Source organism: Falco peregrinus, chromosome 9, assembly GCF_023634155.1.
Source record: "Falco peregrinus isolate bFalPer1 chromosome 9, bFalPer1.pri, whole genome shotgun sequence".
In the NCBI taxonomy this organism is placed as follows: domain Eukaryota; kingdom Metazoa; phylum Chordata; class Aves; order Falconiformes; family Falconidae; genus Falco; species Falco peregrinus.
Genome location: NC_073729.1, coordinates 7149227 through 7161310, shown reverse-complemented (window position 1 = coordinate 7161310; position 12084 = coordinate 7149227). Strand labels below are relative to the sequence as shown.

General features: G+C 35.0%; 1 protein-coding gene across 13 annotated transcripts in view; it reads right to left on the bottom strand.

Annotated features, from left to right (window-relative positions):
* The window catches only part of SOX6 (SRY-box transcription factor 6), a 375778-nt gene that overhangs the window by 175095 nt on the left and 188599 nt on the right, over positions 1-12084 (bottom strand). For 11 of the 13 annotated variants that reach the window (XM_055814310.1, XM_055814313.1, XM_055814314.1 and 8 more), the window contains one exon: positions 1191-1280. The exons of the other annotated variants lie outside the window; for them this stretch is intronic. In XM_055814310.1, coding sequence (XP_055670285.1) covers positions 1191-1280 — 90 coding nt within the window. The remainder of the gene's footprint in view (positions 1-1190; positions 1281-12084) is intronic. 13 annotated transcript variants of the gene reach the window in all.

Sequence of the window (12084 nt, the reverse complement as noted above, 5' to 3'; positions counted from 1 at the left end):
GTTCCTGTAAAACTGCATACTATACTTCTGCCATTGACATTACTATAGGATTTCTTAACTGGCTAAAAAATACACATTTTCGTAATTCTACCAAAAAAATATCCAAGATTTTGATCTTGATTCCTCTGAGGGAACCAATTACAGCTTACTTATTAAAAAGGAACAATCTTTCATCTCTACGTGTAATAAAAAAAATTGAACTATCTTAAGTTTCCCTGGTGGAAATACAAAAACCTAAGCATCTATTTTCATCAAATAGTGCCATTCTTTCTTTCCTTCTTTCTTTTTTTTTTGCACTAGTGAAGTTTTATTAATATGATGTACATGACGCTCTGTTTCCACATATTTGTAGTTGCAATTTAATAAAATTATACCAATGAAGAGAAAACAATCTAAGGTACGTTGTGTACTCCTCAAACATGCCTTATGACCCCTTCTCACAGCACAAAACCCCCCACCTCTTTAATTTGTTGCTTAATCAATAACACTGAATTTCTTCTCACTGAGAAAATCCATTGAAGAATTGATGGGTGGGGAAAAACACTTCAAGTTTTCTACATAGTACTTAATTGTCAAGACAATTCCACTTTTACTAGACTGCCTGTTCAACAAACCTTGGAAATACTGGGAAGTACTGTCTATATATGCAATAAAACTTGCACTTTTTCCAGCAGGTCCAAAATTTCATCCAAAGCTACTCTTTCTCCACAGGAATAGCATGAACAGAAATATTTATTTTTTTATTTCTCTATTTGGAATCAAGGATTTAGAACAGTAATCACACAATTTCCCCCATTTCTAATCTGAAAGCAGTTTTTACACATAGTTTATGCAACTGGGAAGAAACAGTACCAAGTACTAGTAACTCCACGTTTTCAAGATGTTTCTTCCTTTTCCTCTGGTCACAAAGACATATAGCTAATGTCAGTGAACCAATGTAACTAACCTGGTGTTTGTGATAACATCCTTGATACTGCCTATAACTGATTGTGACATACTCTGATTTATTTATTTGGTGGACACATCCATCACCTCAAATATAAACATAAAAAACAGGATGAGTTGACTAGAAAGAAGAAAGAACCCTCTTGTTATGATTGTTAGTTCTTATTTTTTCTGAACTTTAAAAAAATCCTCAATCCTCCTTTTAAAATATATGCAAACATTTAAAATTTGATCTAGTGAGATACCTTTAATTTCTCCAAGGAGATCGCTTGTGTTTAATTTTTCCATCTTCTCCTTCCAGTCTTTAGAAAGTAGCTTTTCCATGCAGGATGAATCTATTAAAAAAGAAAAACAAGGAAAAAGAAAAAAAATATTACCAAATATTACTGAATTTATTCTCACACATCAGGAAAACAGGTGCCATCTTCATTTTAAAACTGTTCTCCCTGTTCTAGGCGGACCATAGTTTCAAAGGCAAATGAACTTGTAGCTAAACAGAGTTCTTATTTAACTGCATTTTAAATCCAAAGTAATTCCACCAAGGTTAATGGAGTTACTATGGATTTAACAAGGGTCTAATTGAAAGGAAAACTTCGTTCAGGATTTATGCATGCTAACTGCCAATTTACATGCATAGATTGCCAATGTATATACAAATTCTGCCTTTTTCATTTGAGAATGATTGTACACTCGAAATTATACATGAAGATTTAGAAGCTTTTTTTGGAAATTTGGCACACAGTGACATCTGCAACCCATTTTTATACCCATGTCAATGCAAAAGTTATTCATATAATGTCTCCATGGAATTCATAAAAGCACTCTACATGTTGGATGTTCACAGTATCAGAAATTTTCTCACTATAAACAACATGCAATGATTAGAAGACAGACTTTCATAATTTGAAGTTCAGAATATGTTTCAAATCTTTGCCCCAACCTGGGAGGCCTTCCACAGGCAAAACTGCCACTGAAGTCATTATTAGGAGAAAGTAGAAGTAGTCTTACTGTTTGCTATGATCAGACCCCAGTTCCAGGAGAAAATTTGATTTTGGAAGTAATAGACTTCAATAGTGTCTAAAGATTTTTTCAGTTCCTAAATTAAGCTAAGTGGCTCTGAAGCCTAAATTATACATAACCTTCCAGATAAATTACAAAAGGCAACTTTTAAGATGGGAATTCTTACAGTTGATGGGTGATCCAGAGTTTTATGACTTTAAGAACCACAATTCAGATTTATAAACAATTATCAAGAAACCTTCTCACACAACTGAATGCTTATTTTCCCTTCCCAGTTAGTAACAATACAATCTCCATCAAACGTTGTGCATTTACTTTTGTTGGTAGACAGAGTCATCAGCAGTGTCTATGCTAAACTCCTTGGAAACCCTTCATCCCAGTTTAGCGAGATATCAAAAACATTATTTAAACACAAATCTGTTCCTGAAATTAATCTTTGCAAATGAATCGTATTTGTTCTAAGACCATGTCCCACTCTGGGTGCTGCTGAGCAGGTTGTTTCCTAGTGCATACGCCGGGAACAGCCAGGCACCTCAGCCGCCAGGAGCTCCCAGAGCCAGCTGCTGTTTGTCTTAGGAGGAGATCAATTTACACAATACTTTCTAAATAACTAATAACGTTCCAAATTTTGACAACTTTTGCACTGATCCCACTCCGGTCACTTCCAAATTAACACCAGAGTGTACATGGTCCAGAATTCAGCCCAACATATCTTCTGCTAAATTAGTGGCAGATTAAGGTCAAATCGTGGCTCAAAGTCTCATGTCAGCAGTCCCATCAGAAGCATTCACACAAGAGAAAACCAAAGCAAAAACTTCAGATTAAAAATGGCAACGCAGACCGCATCAGTGCAATGGGTAACAGTTTGTTCCATCTCACAGGATTCAAAAAATATTCAGAGGCAGGAAAAACACTCAAACAGGTCACAGAAGGAGGAGTCAAAGATTTTGGGAGAAGTTTAAGGACTAAAAGGGTCACATGGCCAATCATATTTTAGGGTGCATGTAGTCTCAGCCTAAAAATTCACATTAGTATCATTCATTTGAAACAAACAAACAGAATCAAACAAAAAACAAAAAAGAACCCAAACCCAACTGAAAGCAAACCAGAGCATAACTACTGAAAGATCAAAGATCAGGTTTTAATTGCAACACATTTTCACCGTGCAAGCCTCCGTGGAAAGACAACACGGCTTGTAAATGTTTTTGAAGTAATATTTCAGTAGAAAATTTATTTACTAATTATATCTTTCTATGAAAGAGGCAAAATTAAGGAGCTGTGAGTTGCAATAAACAGTGTTAAAATACTTGTTATATAATAACAATTTACTTTTAACAATAACAGGCACTTATTACTTTTATGAGTTCTGGCCTGATAATAGAAGATTCAAGAAATAACCATCAATTATCAATAGAACATTATAATTTGTCCTTTTTTGTGATATCATCATTAGTTTAAAAAAGATGTTTCTGTGTTTCTCCCCTGCCAAAATTTCAGACCCCTCATCCCTGGAAAAAAACCCAAAAGCTCTAGAGTTTTATTTTGATGCTTGCTATAAGTTATGCATTTTACTGCTTTTTAGCTATTTCCCTCAATTCATACAAAGAAGGAAAACCCTTTAAATTAAAAATAATAATAATAATAATTAGCATATCACAGGATTTGATAAAGTACTTTCCTCAAAAGCATTTGCTTTATTTCTTCTCTTACTGTTCTTAAGAGCACCCATCTTTGTCTGCAGCGTTCCTATATTACATAAGGGAAAAAAAATCATATTTCTAAAGACAGACTGAAAAAGATCTGGAACGCAAAACAGATCTATCTGTGTGCCTTTTTTTTTATATATATATATATATAATCACATCACTAGTTAAAATTTTTATCTCTATAAATGAGTGAAAAATTCCTTAAGAAACATTTCTTTAAACACCCCTGTCTCAGCCAAACTCTGTGTTACAGATCTGACCACACAATTCATAGCTACTGTATTTTGTCATTGGGGAGCTTACAGAAACATACAATGAGCCTTTTAATAAACTTTTTAATAATGTTGTAGAAATAGCTCTTTTGAAATCCCTGTAAATTTTCAATTAGTAGGTTTAATCTGCATGATTTTTAGAATTGGAAATAATCATATGTGTTAAAGCTCTCCGGAGGTCCTCCACATTAGACATGAAACTAAATATAAAGGCTTATGCTTGAAAGGCATGTCTCCCTTCAAGTTCTGTATTCTGTGTTCACAAACACACATTTTGAAAAGGTTTGTGAATCAGAAAGGGAATTTTTTTCTTCTTTCTGCACTGAAAATTAATTTTTCCATACATATAAAATCTACAAAGATAGCTTCTGACTTCAGTAAAATGCCCTCATCCATATTGATTCATTTTCTGGTTTGATTCATTATAGAAACAAAACATCGACTCAGAATCCAGCACTGAACATTGAAGAAGCCCGAATTCACATCTGCACTGCATCACTCTCGCTGCACTGAGGCTCTGCTTCAGCACCATTCCAAAACCTTGTGGATCACGACATTTTCAAAATTCAGGGGTATTCTTGTTAAAGACAATTATAAAAGAAGCAAAGAAAGAAATTAGCATTTATACATTTTTAGCTCTTCTCACTGACTTTATAAACCACAGTTGGGCTTATGCCGCAAAGTAGCATATTTCGTACTGACACATGTAAGATCAAACTCGTGAAGTTGCACTGGAGCAATTTATTATATTAACACCACCAGCTTCTCATCCTTTATATTCTTCTCTTGTGGACTAGGGAAGATTTTCTTTCAAGGACAGCAAACAGGTTAAGTATAATTAGAATGAGATGACTAAATTAAATCATTGAGTATTATTTAATATCACGGTTTATTACATACTTTGTTAGCAATTTTAATTGTAAACTAAAGGAGTTCAAAGTACTGTGAGAATCTTGTTAGACATGACAGTTTTGCAAAGGTGAATGGAAAAAGGATGTTAAAAGATAAATAAGCAGGAAAAAAAAAAAAAGGCAAGGAAAAAAAGCCTAGGTGTTAGATGAAAAGGATCTCTCCACAATGACAAAGCATCGATGAAAAGAATTAACATTTGTCCATTGGGTAATCAATCAGTCATGGAATGGATGGAATCCAGCTCTTTGTTGCATGACCGGTGATGAAGAACGAGTGTGTTAGCTATCACAGCCAAGCTCTCAAGTTCTTCCGACTGCATGAAAGTCATCTTGTTCCTATCAAGGATAGCTTTTGCTTCGTCTCTTCCTTATTCTTCCTTTTTTTTTTTTTTTTAAATTTTCAGTTTCATAGTCTTCAACAAGTTACCAACTCCAGCTATAGCTTACATGAATACTGTATGACCTTACAGTGGCCTGCATCTATCCTCATTGGTCTGGGGGGGCTGTTCCTTTTTTTTTTCCCCTTTTAATTCATTGAAGTAGCCTCCTATTACTTTCTTTGAAATACAGATATGAAAAAAAAAAAAAAAAAGCATTCATGCCATGTGTGTGTTTTTGTTTTTTATGGTAAAGTCATACATAAAAGAAAGCCTAAATGTGAGAGTGCAGCAGCAAAACTTCAAAGCACTGACTGTCAGACATTATTATTTCAAATCAGCTTTGACTTTTTGAGACTTAATAAAACACTATAGTACAGACTGGCATATTTATAACACCTACACCAGTGATCAACCGAACCATCTTATTCTTGCTACTGTGCAGTGCCTCGTTATTTCTTTTATAATAAGCTCCCCTCACAACATGTTGTAACAATACTACAAACTGATAGTTATTAATGATATGAGTTCTAAAACATGACTTGTTTTGCATACAATTCTTTTTGAATGCATACATTACTTTGTGACAGAAGACAAAAGCACATTGATTTATTAATAATGATTGCAAATGCATAGCAAGTTCATAAACAATACAGAAATATAATTCAATCAAAGGTATAGCTGACATACTTCTACATGTATCTGAACTGTTACATCTCAGAGAAAAAGGCACTGGAAAGACAAGGTGGAGGAATTAGAAATCAGGCATACTGTGAGAGAAATTGTTCTAAAACATGATCAGATCCCTCAGGAGGAGGAGGATAAGCTGCATTTTAGAAGAACAGCACTACAGCACTAGTGGCATCTTTGTCTCTATTTCAGGACTATAGTCCATAGTTAAACCCCATTACAATTTAGCAGATATTGCTGAACATAATAAGATCATACTTTTGCATCTCTAACTTTCTGTATTTTCTAAGCTACTCTCATTACATTGATCTGCCTGCAGCTCCACAGGAGAAGAGGTGTCCTCCGGACCAGCCTTTGCCAAACGAGCTCAAACGCTTCATCCAAGTCTACACCATGAGCAAAACAGCACAAGTGGAATTACCCTGTCAACATCTATGAAATATTTGTTAGAGAAAAATGTTACGCAGGTGTTTTGGTTTTTTTCTTTGAGAGTATGTTAAACGAGATTATGAACTTGTGACAGACATTTGTGTGCTCACGAGGCCTGTCACGCTGGATTCCTACTGCAGAAGAGCTGCTTTTTTCCCCAAAAACCACATAAGCTTCAAATAATCATTACAGTGGCAACCATTTGGTTGCCCTGCTCCCTCCTGTAACTTTGCACATCTCACCACATACCTCAGGGCAAATGTGCTTTTTCAAGTGGGTGAAGGACCCAACATCTAAAATAATAACAATCACAGCCCAACCCATCATGCATCTGAAGGAGGAAGGTTTGCTTCAGCGTTCTTCACAGAATACTAAATCTGTTAAGAGTACAAAAAACTAAATAGAATCAGTACTCTACAAATATTCCTGAAAAAAAGTCAAGCATAATTTAGATTACCCAAGTCAGGGTTTGTTTCTTACAGTTGAACTAAAACACCAGATGCATTGGTGCTATTATAAGATCCATTCATTTAAAAAAAGTTAATTATTCAGAAAATTCATTATATTTTTTAAAATCCAGCGATGAGTTTTAATATACCTGTGTTGGGACCTTTGATTAAGTGATCCGTCTCTGAATGCGTAACAGCTTGCTTACATGCCTTTTGTGAGTTCACTGCCCATCAGATTTCCTTGAAGAACCATCTAGCTTAGATCTGTATCATAAAAATATTTCCTAATTTTCGTGCTTTGTGTTCTGTATTTTAAAATTATATGCAAACCTTAACGTGTTGATATCAAAGGGAAAGGCAAAAGGTTAATTTAATTCACTTTGAAAGAACATGATTTTATAATCTTCTAACAATTCAAAATTAAATTAAGGAATTTACATTTACCTTCATGATCTGAAACATAAAACTGTAATTCAACCATGACTATCAGAAACTTAACTGCAGGATGGTACTATCTATTCTTATTTAATCCAAGGATGTAAAGTTTGTGTAATGTTACTAAAATAGATTCTTTGTTGCCATAGTTACTTTTTTTCTTCTTTCAAACACAAATTATCCTTTTCTGTTTCAATAAACTTTAAATAAAAGAAAAGGAGACAGCAACAATACAAAACTAATCAAAAATCAGCCTGAAGGCTTAACATCCGTAGTTGCAATGTACTGCCACCGTCTCTTGCTCATAAGCAGCTTGGCTTCAATCTTGTCGTCAGTGGAGAGGCAGGTCAGGGGAATCTCATCTCATCCTTCTCAATTTCCATACTGTTCTCATACAGTAATTAATTGCTCTGGTCTAACAGCAAATTAAAATAAGGCATTTCAGACATGTTGTTAGCCAGTGAACTGAGTTCTTTGGCCAACTTTTCAAGATTTTCTTGATTTAATAAGCTTTCCGAAGCCAAGTTCTTGAAAAACAAAAATACAATCACAACACAAAAATGAGCAATAAGACATTTAGAACAGGAAAACCTGCTAATTCCTTTTGCTACGTTTACTGCAATTTTTTTTTTTTTTAATAATCATCACTCCTAAATTCTATATCTTCCTCCTGCCATGAAGGAATCAAGTAATCCTGGCCAGTCGCTTACTCCCTCCTCTCATACTGATGGTTTCTATCCACCTCTTTGTCTGCCTGGGCTATTGAGGCTGTGATGTTCCTGGCACAGACTGCACATCTCACAAGGGTCTGGGGAACACCTAGCACATTTCTGGTCGTGAATTAGAACTTGGTGCCCATTCTCAGTACAACCTGTAGGCAGTAGTGTAAAACCAAACAAAGAGGGGAAAAAAAACACCAAAAAACCAAAGGGCAAAGAAGCTTTCCTAAATACAATTCTATGCAAAAGGCAGTGGGCTCACACTAGATGCTTTCTTGAAAAAGCAATAATGGAAATGCGACTGAGATCTGACTACCCAGCGTTACAGTTTTGTTTAGGACGGGGAACCAAGTAAATCTGCCAACTGCTGTACATTTTTTCACAGTGACAAGATTTCCACAATATGATAAAATTAGAACTGTAAGAGCTTGGAGAGCTCTCTTAACTTTTAATTAAAACTCTCCAAGCTCACTAAAAATAATTAGGCATTAAAATGTTCTGGTTTTCCTCTGAATTCATTTGCACTGCTTGAATGGTCTAGATCTTGCATGAAACAACAGACATTCTAAACAGAAACACTGGAATTTAACTGGGGGTGATTTCCAGACCTGCTTTCTGTGATGTGGCTAGTGGGAAAACACTGTAGAGAGTCTGAAGCTTGTACCAAATCCATCTAAAATGGCTTGTTTCAACAGGAATTCTCTAGTGCAAGAAGCATTTTGAGACACATGCTGCTCAGTGCAAAACTCTAGATAAAAAGGAGTTTGAATTTCATGGAAAGAATAACCCAAGATACAGTTCTGACCTTTATTTTTATTTATTTATTAAAAAGCAGAACCTTTAACCTTGCAAATGTTTTTGTTCTCTTAAAATAACTCATACAATGCTATATGCCACACTATTTTTAGAAAAGCAACAAGAGAAAGCATGCTTTTCCCATACAGCAGGGCACCGATATAAACATCAACACAGATGCTCTGTGAGAGAGAGCTGGACTTCTCAAGCACTTGATCATTAAGGAATGCACCAACTGTTTTAGATAATCTCGTGCCAGCTCCAATTCTGCTCCACACTCCCCTTTGGGAGTGGCAAATCTTGTCCTGCTCCTAATTTTTCATTTTACTCACTCCTCCATTCTTTCTTGTTTTTTTTTCCCAGAACAGAGGGAAAAAGGCATTGTGTGCCAAGCAATGCAAGACGAGAATCACTTCCCCAAACAGAGCAAAACTTTCAGACAATTAACCCTCCCCTCTTCTTTCAGATAAATTACTAAGTATAAAATGCAATCTGTTTCCTTTGTTTACTCAATATGAACAATTTGTAAATGACTCAAGGATAAAATTCAGAAAATGTTGTGCTAAATTAGAACCATTATAAACATGCTAATGACTGCTCAACTAAAACATGCAGGATCAGTGTGAAGAAATATATTTAGTTCCTGTGAAATACAGTTGTATTGCCTCAGAACTATTTGGTCACTTAATTGTATATGATTACTTCAGGAAAATGTTAATTTCATGAACACTGCACTAGACGATACACTATGTATGTCAAATGGAGCTTTCTCAAATGTCAGTGTAATTGCTTGGATGCAATGTTTTGGCATATTAGTAGAAGAGAAATATCTTTAAAGTCTTTCAGAATTACACATACATTTCATTCCTCCACTTAAAGTTTCCCTTCCATTATAAGCTATATTTTACTGTTAGATTGGCTGCATTCATTGAAGTACACATCATTGCCTTATTTGCATTACAATGATAGCATACTGTATATTATATGTAATCACCTATTCCCTAAGTATGTGCACCTCTATTTACTTCCCAAGTGAACATATAATATTGGCAAGAGAGAGTCTCAGGCTTTACACAACAGCAATCAGGGATAATCAGGAAAAGGGGAGCATAATTTGCTTGCAATTCCTGGCCAAAAGATTACATAAACTGATATAATAAAAAAGAATGATACACTTATTTTCCTCTCTCTTATTGCATATGTATTAGCAAAGTAATGAAATCAATAGGATTTGCAATATTTGTTATTTTGCAAAAAGCAAAGTTCTGCTAATGGAATCAGGTCTCAAAATCTTCAGTATTTTCCTTTGCCTCCACATCTTCACATCTTACTGTATTGACCAGCTCTAGAAGATCATTTTTACTCAGAGTGGAAAAGAAGAACGGATTGAACCACTATCTTAGCTAGAACTCGTCAGCATAGCTCCATCAAAGCCTACTTCGCCTTAAATAGATTTAAAATTTCCACCAATATTTGGCTTAATTATCCTTTCTCTTAATCTCATACCTCCAATTCCTGTTACAGTCCTTTTACAACCCTAAACAATTCACTTTCATCTTTGGTATCCACTCTTCTCACACACTTCCAAGCTGAAGTGACTTTCTTCTCATTATTACTCAAAAAAAAAAAAAAAACCAAAAAACAAACTATTGGGAATTTAATCGTTAAATCTTTCTTTCTTAAACTGCTCTGGAACAAATCATGTATCGTATGGCCTCTGGACATGTAATGTCTTTCTTTTACAAACAAATTTCCCTCGTAGCTCAAGAAGTTGCAGATTGCATGTCAGTCTGTGTTCAGCTACGTACTAAACCCAGCCACTGGACTCATCCTACCAAAGACATTTAGTAAGATTTTCTTTCCTTTTAACATTGCAACTGTCACAGATTCTTATACCAAGCTGAAACAAGCAGAAGTTCCCATCTCAAATCAAGAAATCACCTGGTAGCACAAATAGACTTACACATTATTGCGTCTTATCAAGTGCAATGCCAATTAAACATTATCTTTTAACAAAGTAGAAATTCTGTAAATTTACTATGAAAAGATTACTCAAAGTTTAGTGGAGTAGAATCATCTTAAACAAAAGGTAACACAAAAATACAGCTGTGTGTAACCTCCTTCACACCAGGTTAGTTTCATGGAGTTGGGGGAGTGGGAGTGAAGGGGCTTCCTGAAAAGCAAGAAAAATCAGTTTCTATTAAACTGATTAATGTTCCTCGGAAAATTTGTGACACCAGATGATTTATGAACAAAACATGGATGATTCAAAAGACCTCTATTTTGTTCCCCCAAATCATGTTCTACTCATTACCCTAATAATGCAGTAATAAACATCTGTTTAATGATTTGAAGGCTTCTTAATATTGTGTATAAAAATCTTAACTCAGCTCTTACATAAAATATTCTGAAATTAAAACAATTGTATAACAAAAAGAATTTTTCACGAGAAATCCTTAAGCATTTTTGTATGTAAAAGTATAATACAAAGACAGCAAAATAATATGCTCTTGATTTGAAATGACTTCAAACAAGGATGCAAAGGAATGAAAACAATAGCTAGAATCTCCTCTCTATTTACCATTTCTGAAGGTCTCTATGGCACATGATGTAGTCTTTTCCAGGACGCTAAAATACACTGACAAAATCAGCTCTAGAGCCGCTTTTATACTAATAAAATTCTGACTTAAACTATCATATTCTATAGAAACAGAAACATAGAGCAAGCAAGACTTTCCTGAGCTAATTTCAAGATACAGAGCTTTGAAAGGTTCACAGACCTCACAAGCACCAATCTAATTGCCATGGTTATATACTTCAGGAATAATAGCTGGTTTGTTACAAATCTGTGAAAAGATTTATGAGAAGAATACACTAATATCTTCAAGAACAATATCATAACATTTTCATTTCCCTATATATAGAGAGCTGAAAATAAGCCATCGGGGTTTTTTTCTCCTGTAAAAGACCATTATAATTTTGTGAAGTCAAGTACTGGAAAGAGACAGAAATGCTAGCATTAAAGCTGTCGAGGAAATCCTAATTCAGCCCCTGTGTGAACATGCTGATACATTCTTTAAATAAATAATAAACCAACTTTACAATAAAAACAAAAAATGTATGCCATTTTGGTACAGGATTCTTGCTGCATTCAGGCCAACGTGGGACAGCCCCAGACAAAAGCATGAAGATGAACTGCAGAGCAAACGAGGCTGGTGCCTGCACAATCACTGGCCACATTTCATCGCGGAAGTTCAAAGAAATTACATGAATAAGGGAGGGAGCTGCAAAAGGAGCCACGATGGGCTGCCGTTTCATTTTCTGGGAGCTCAATTT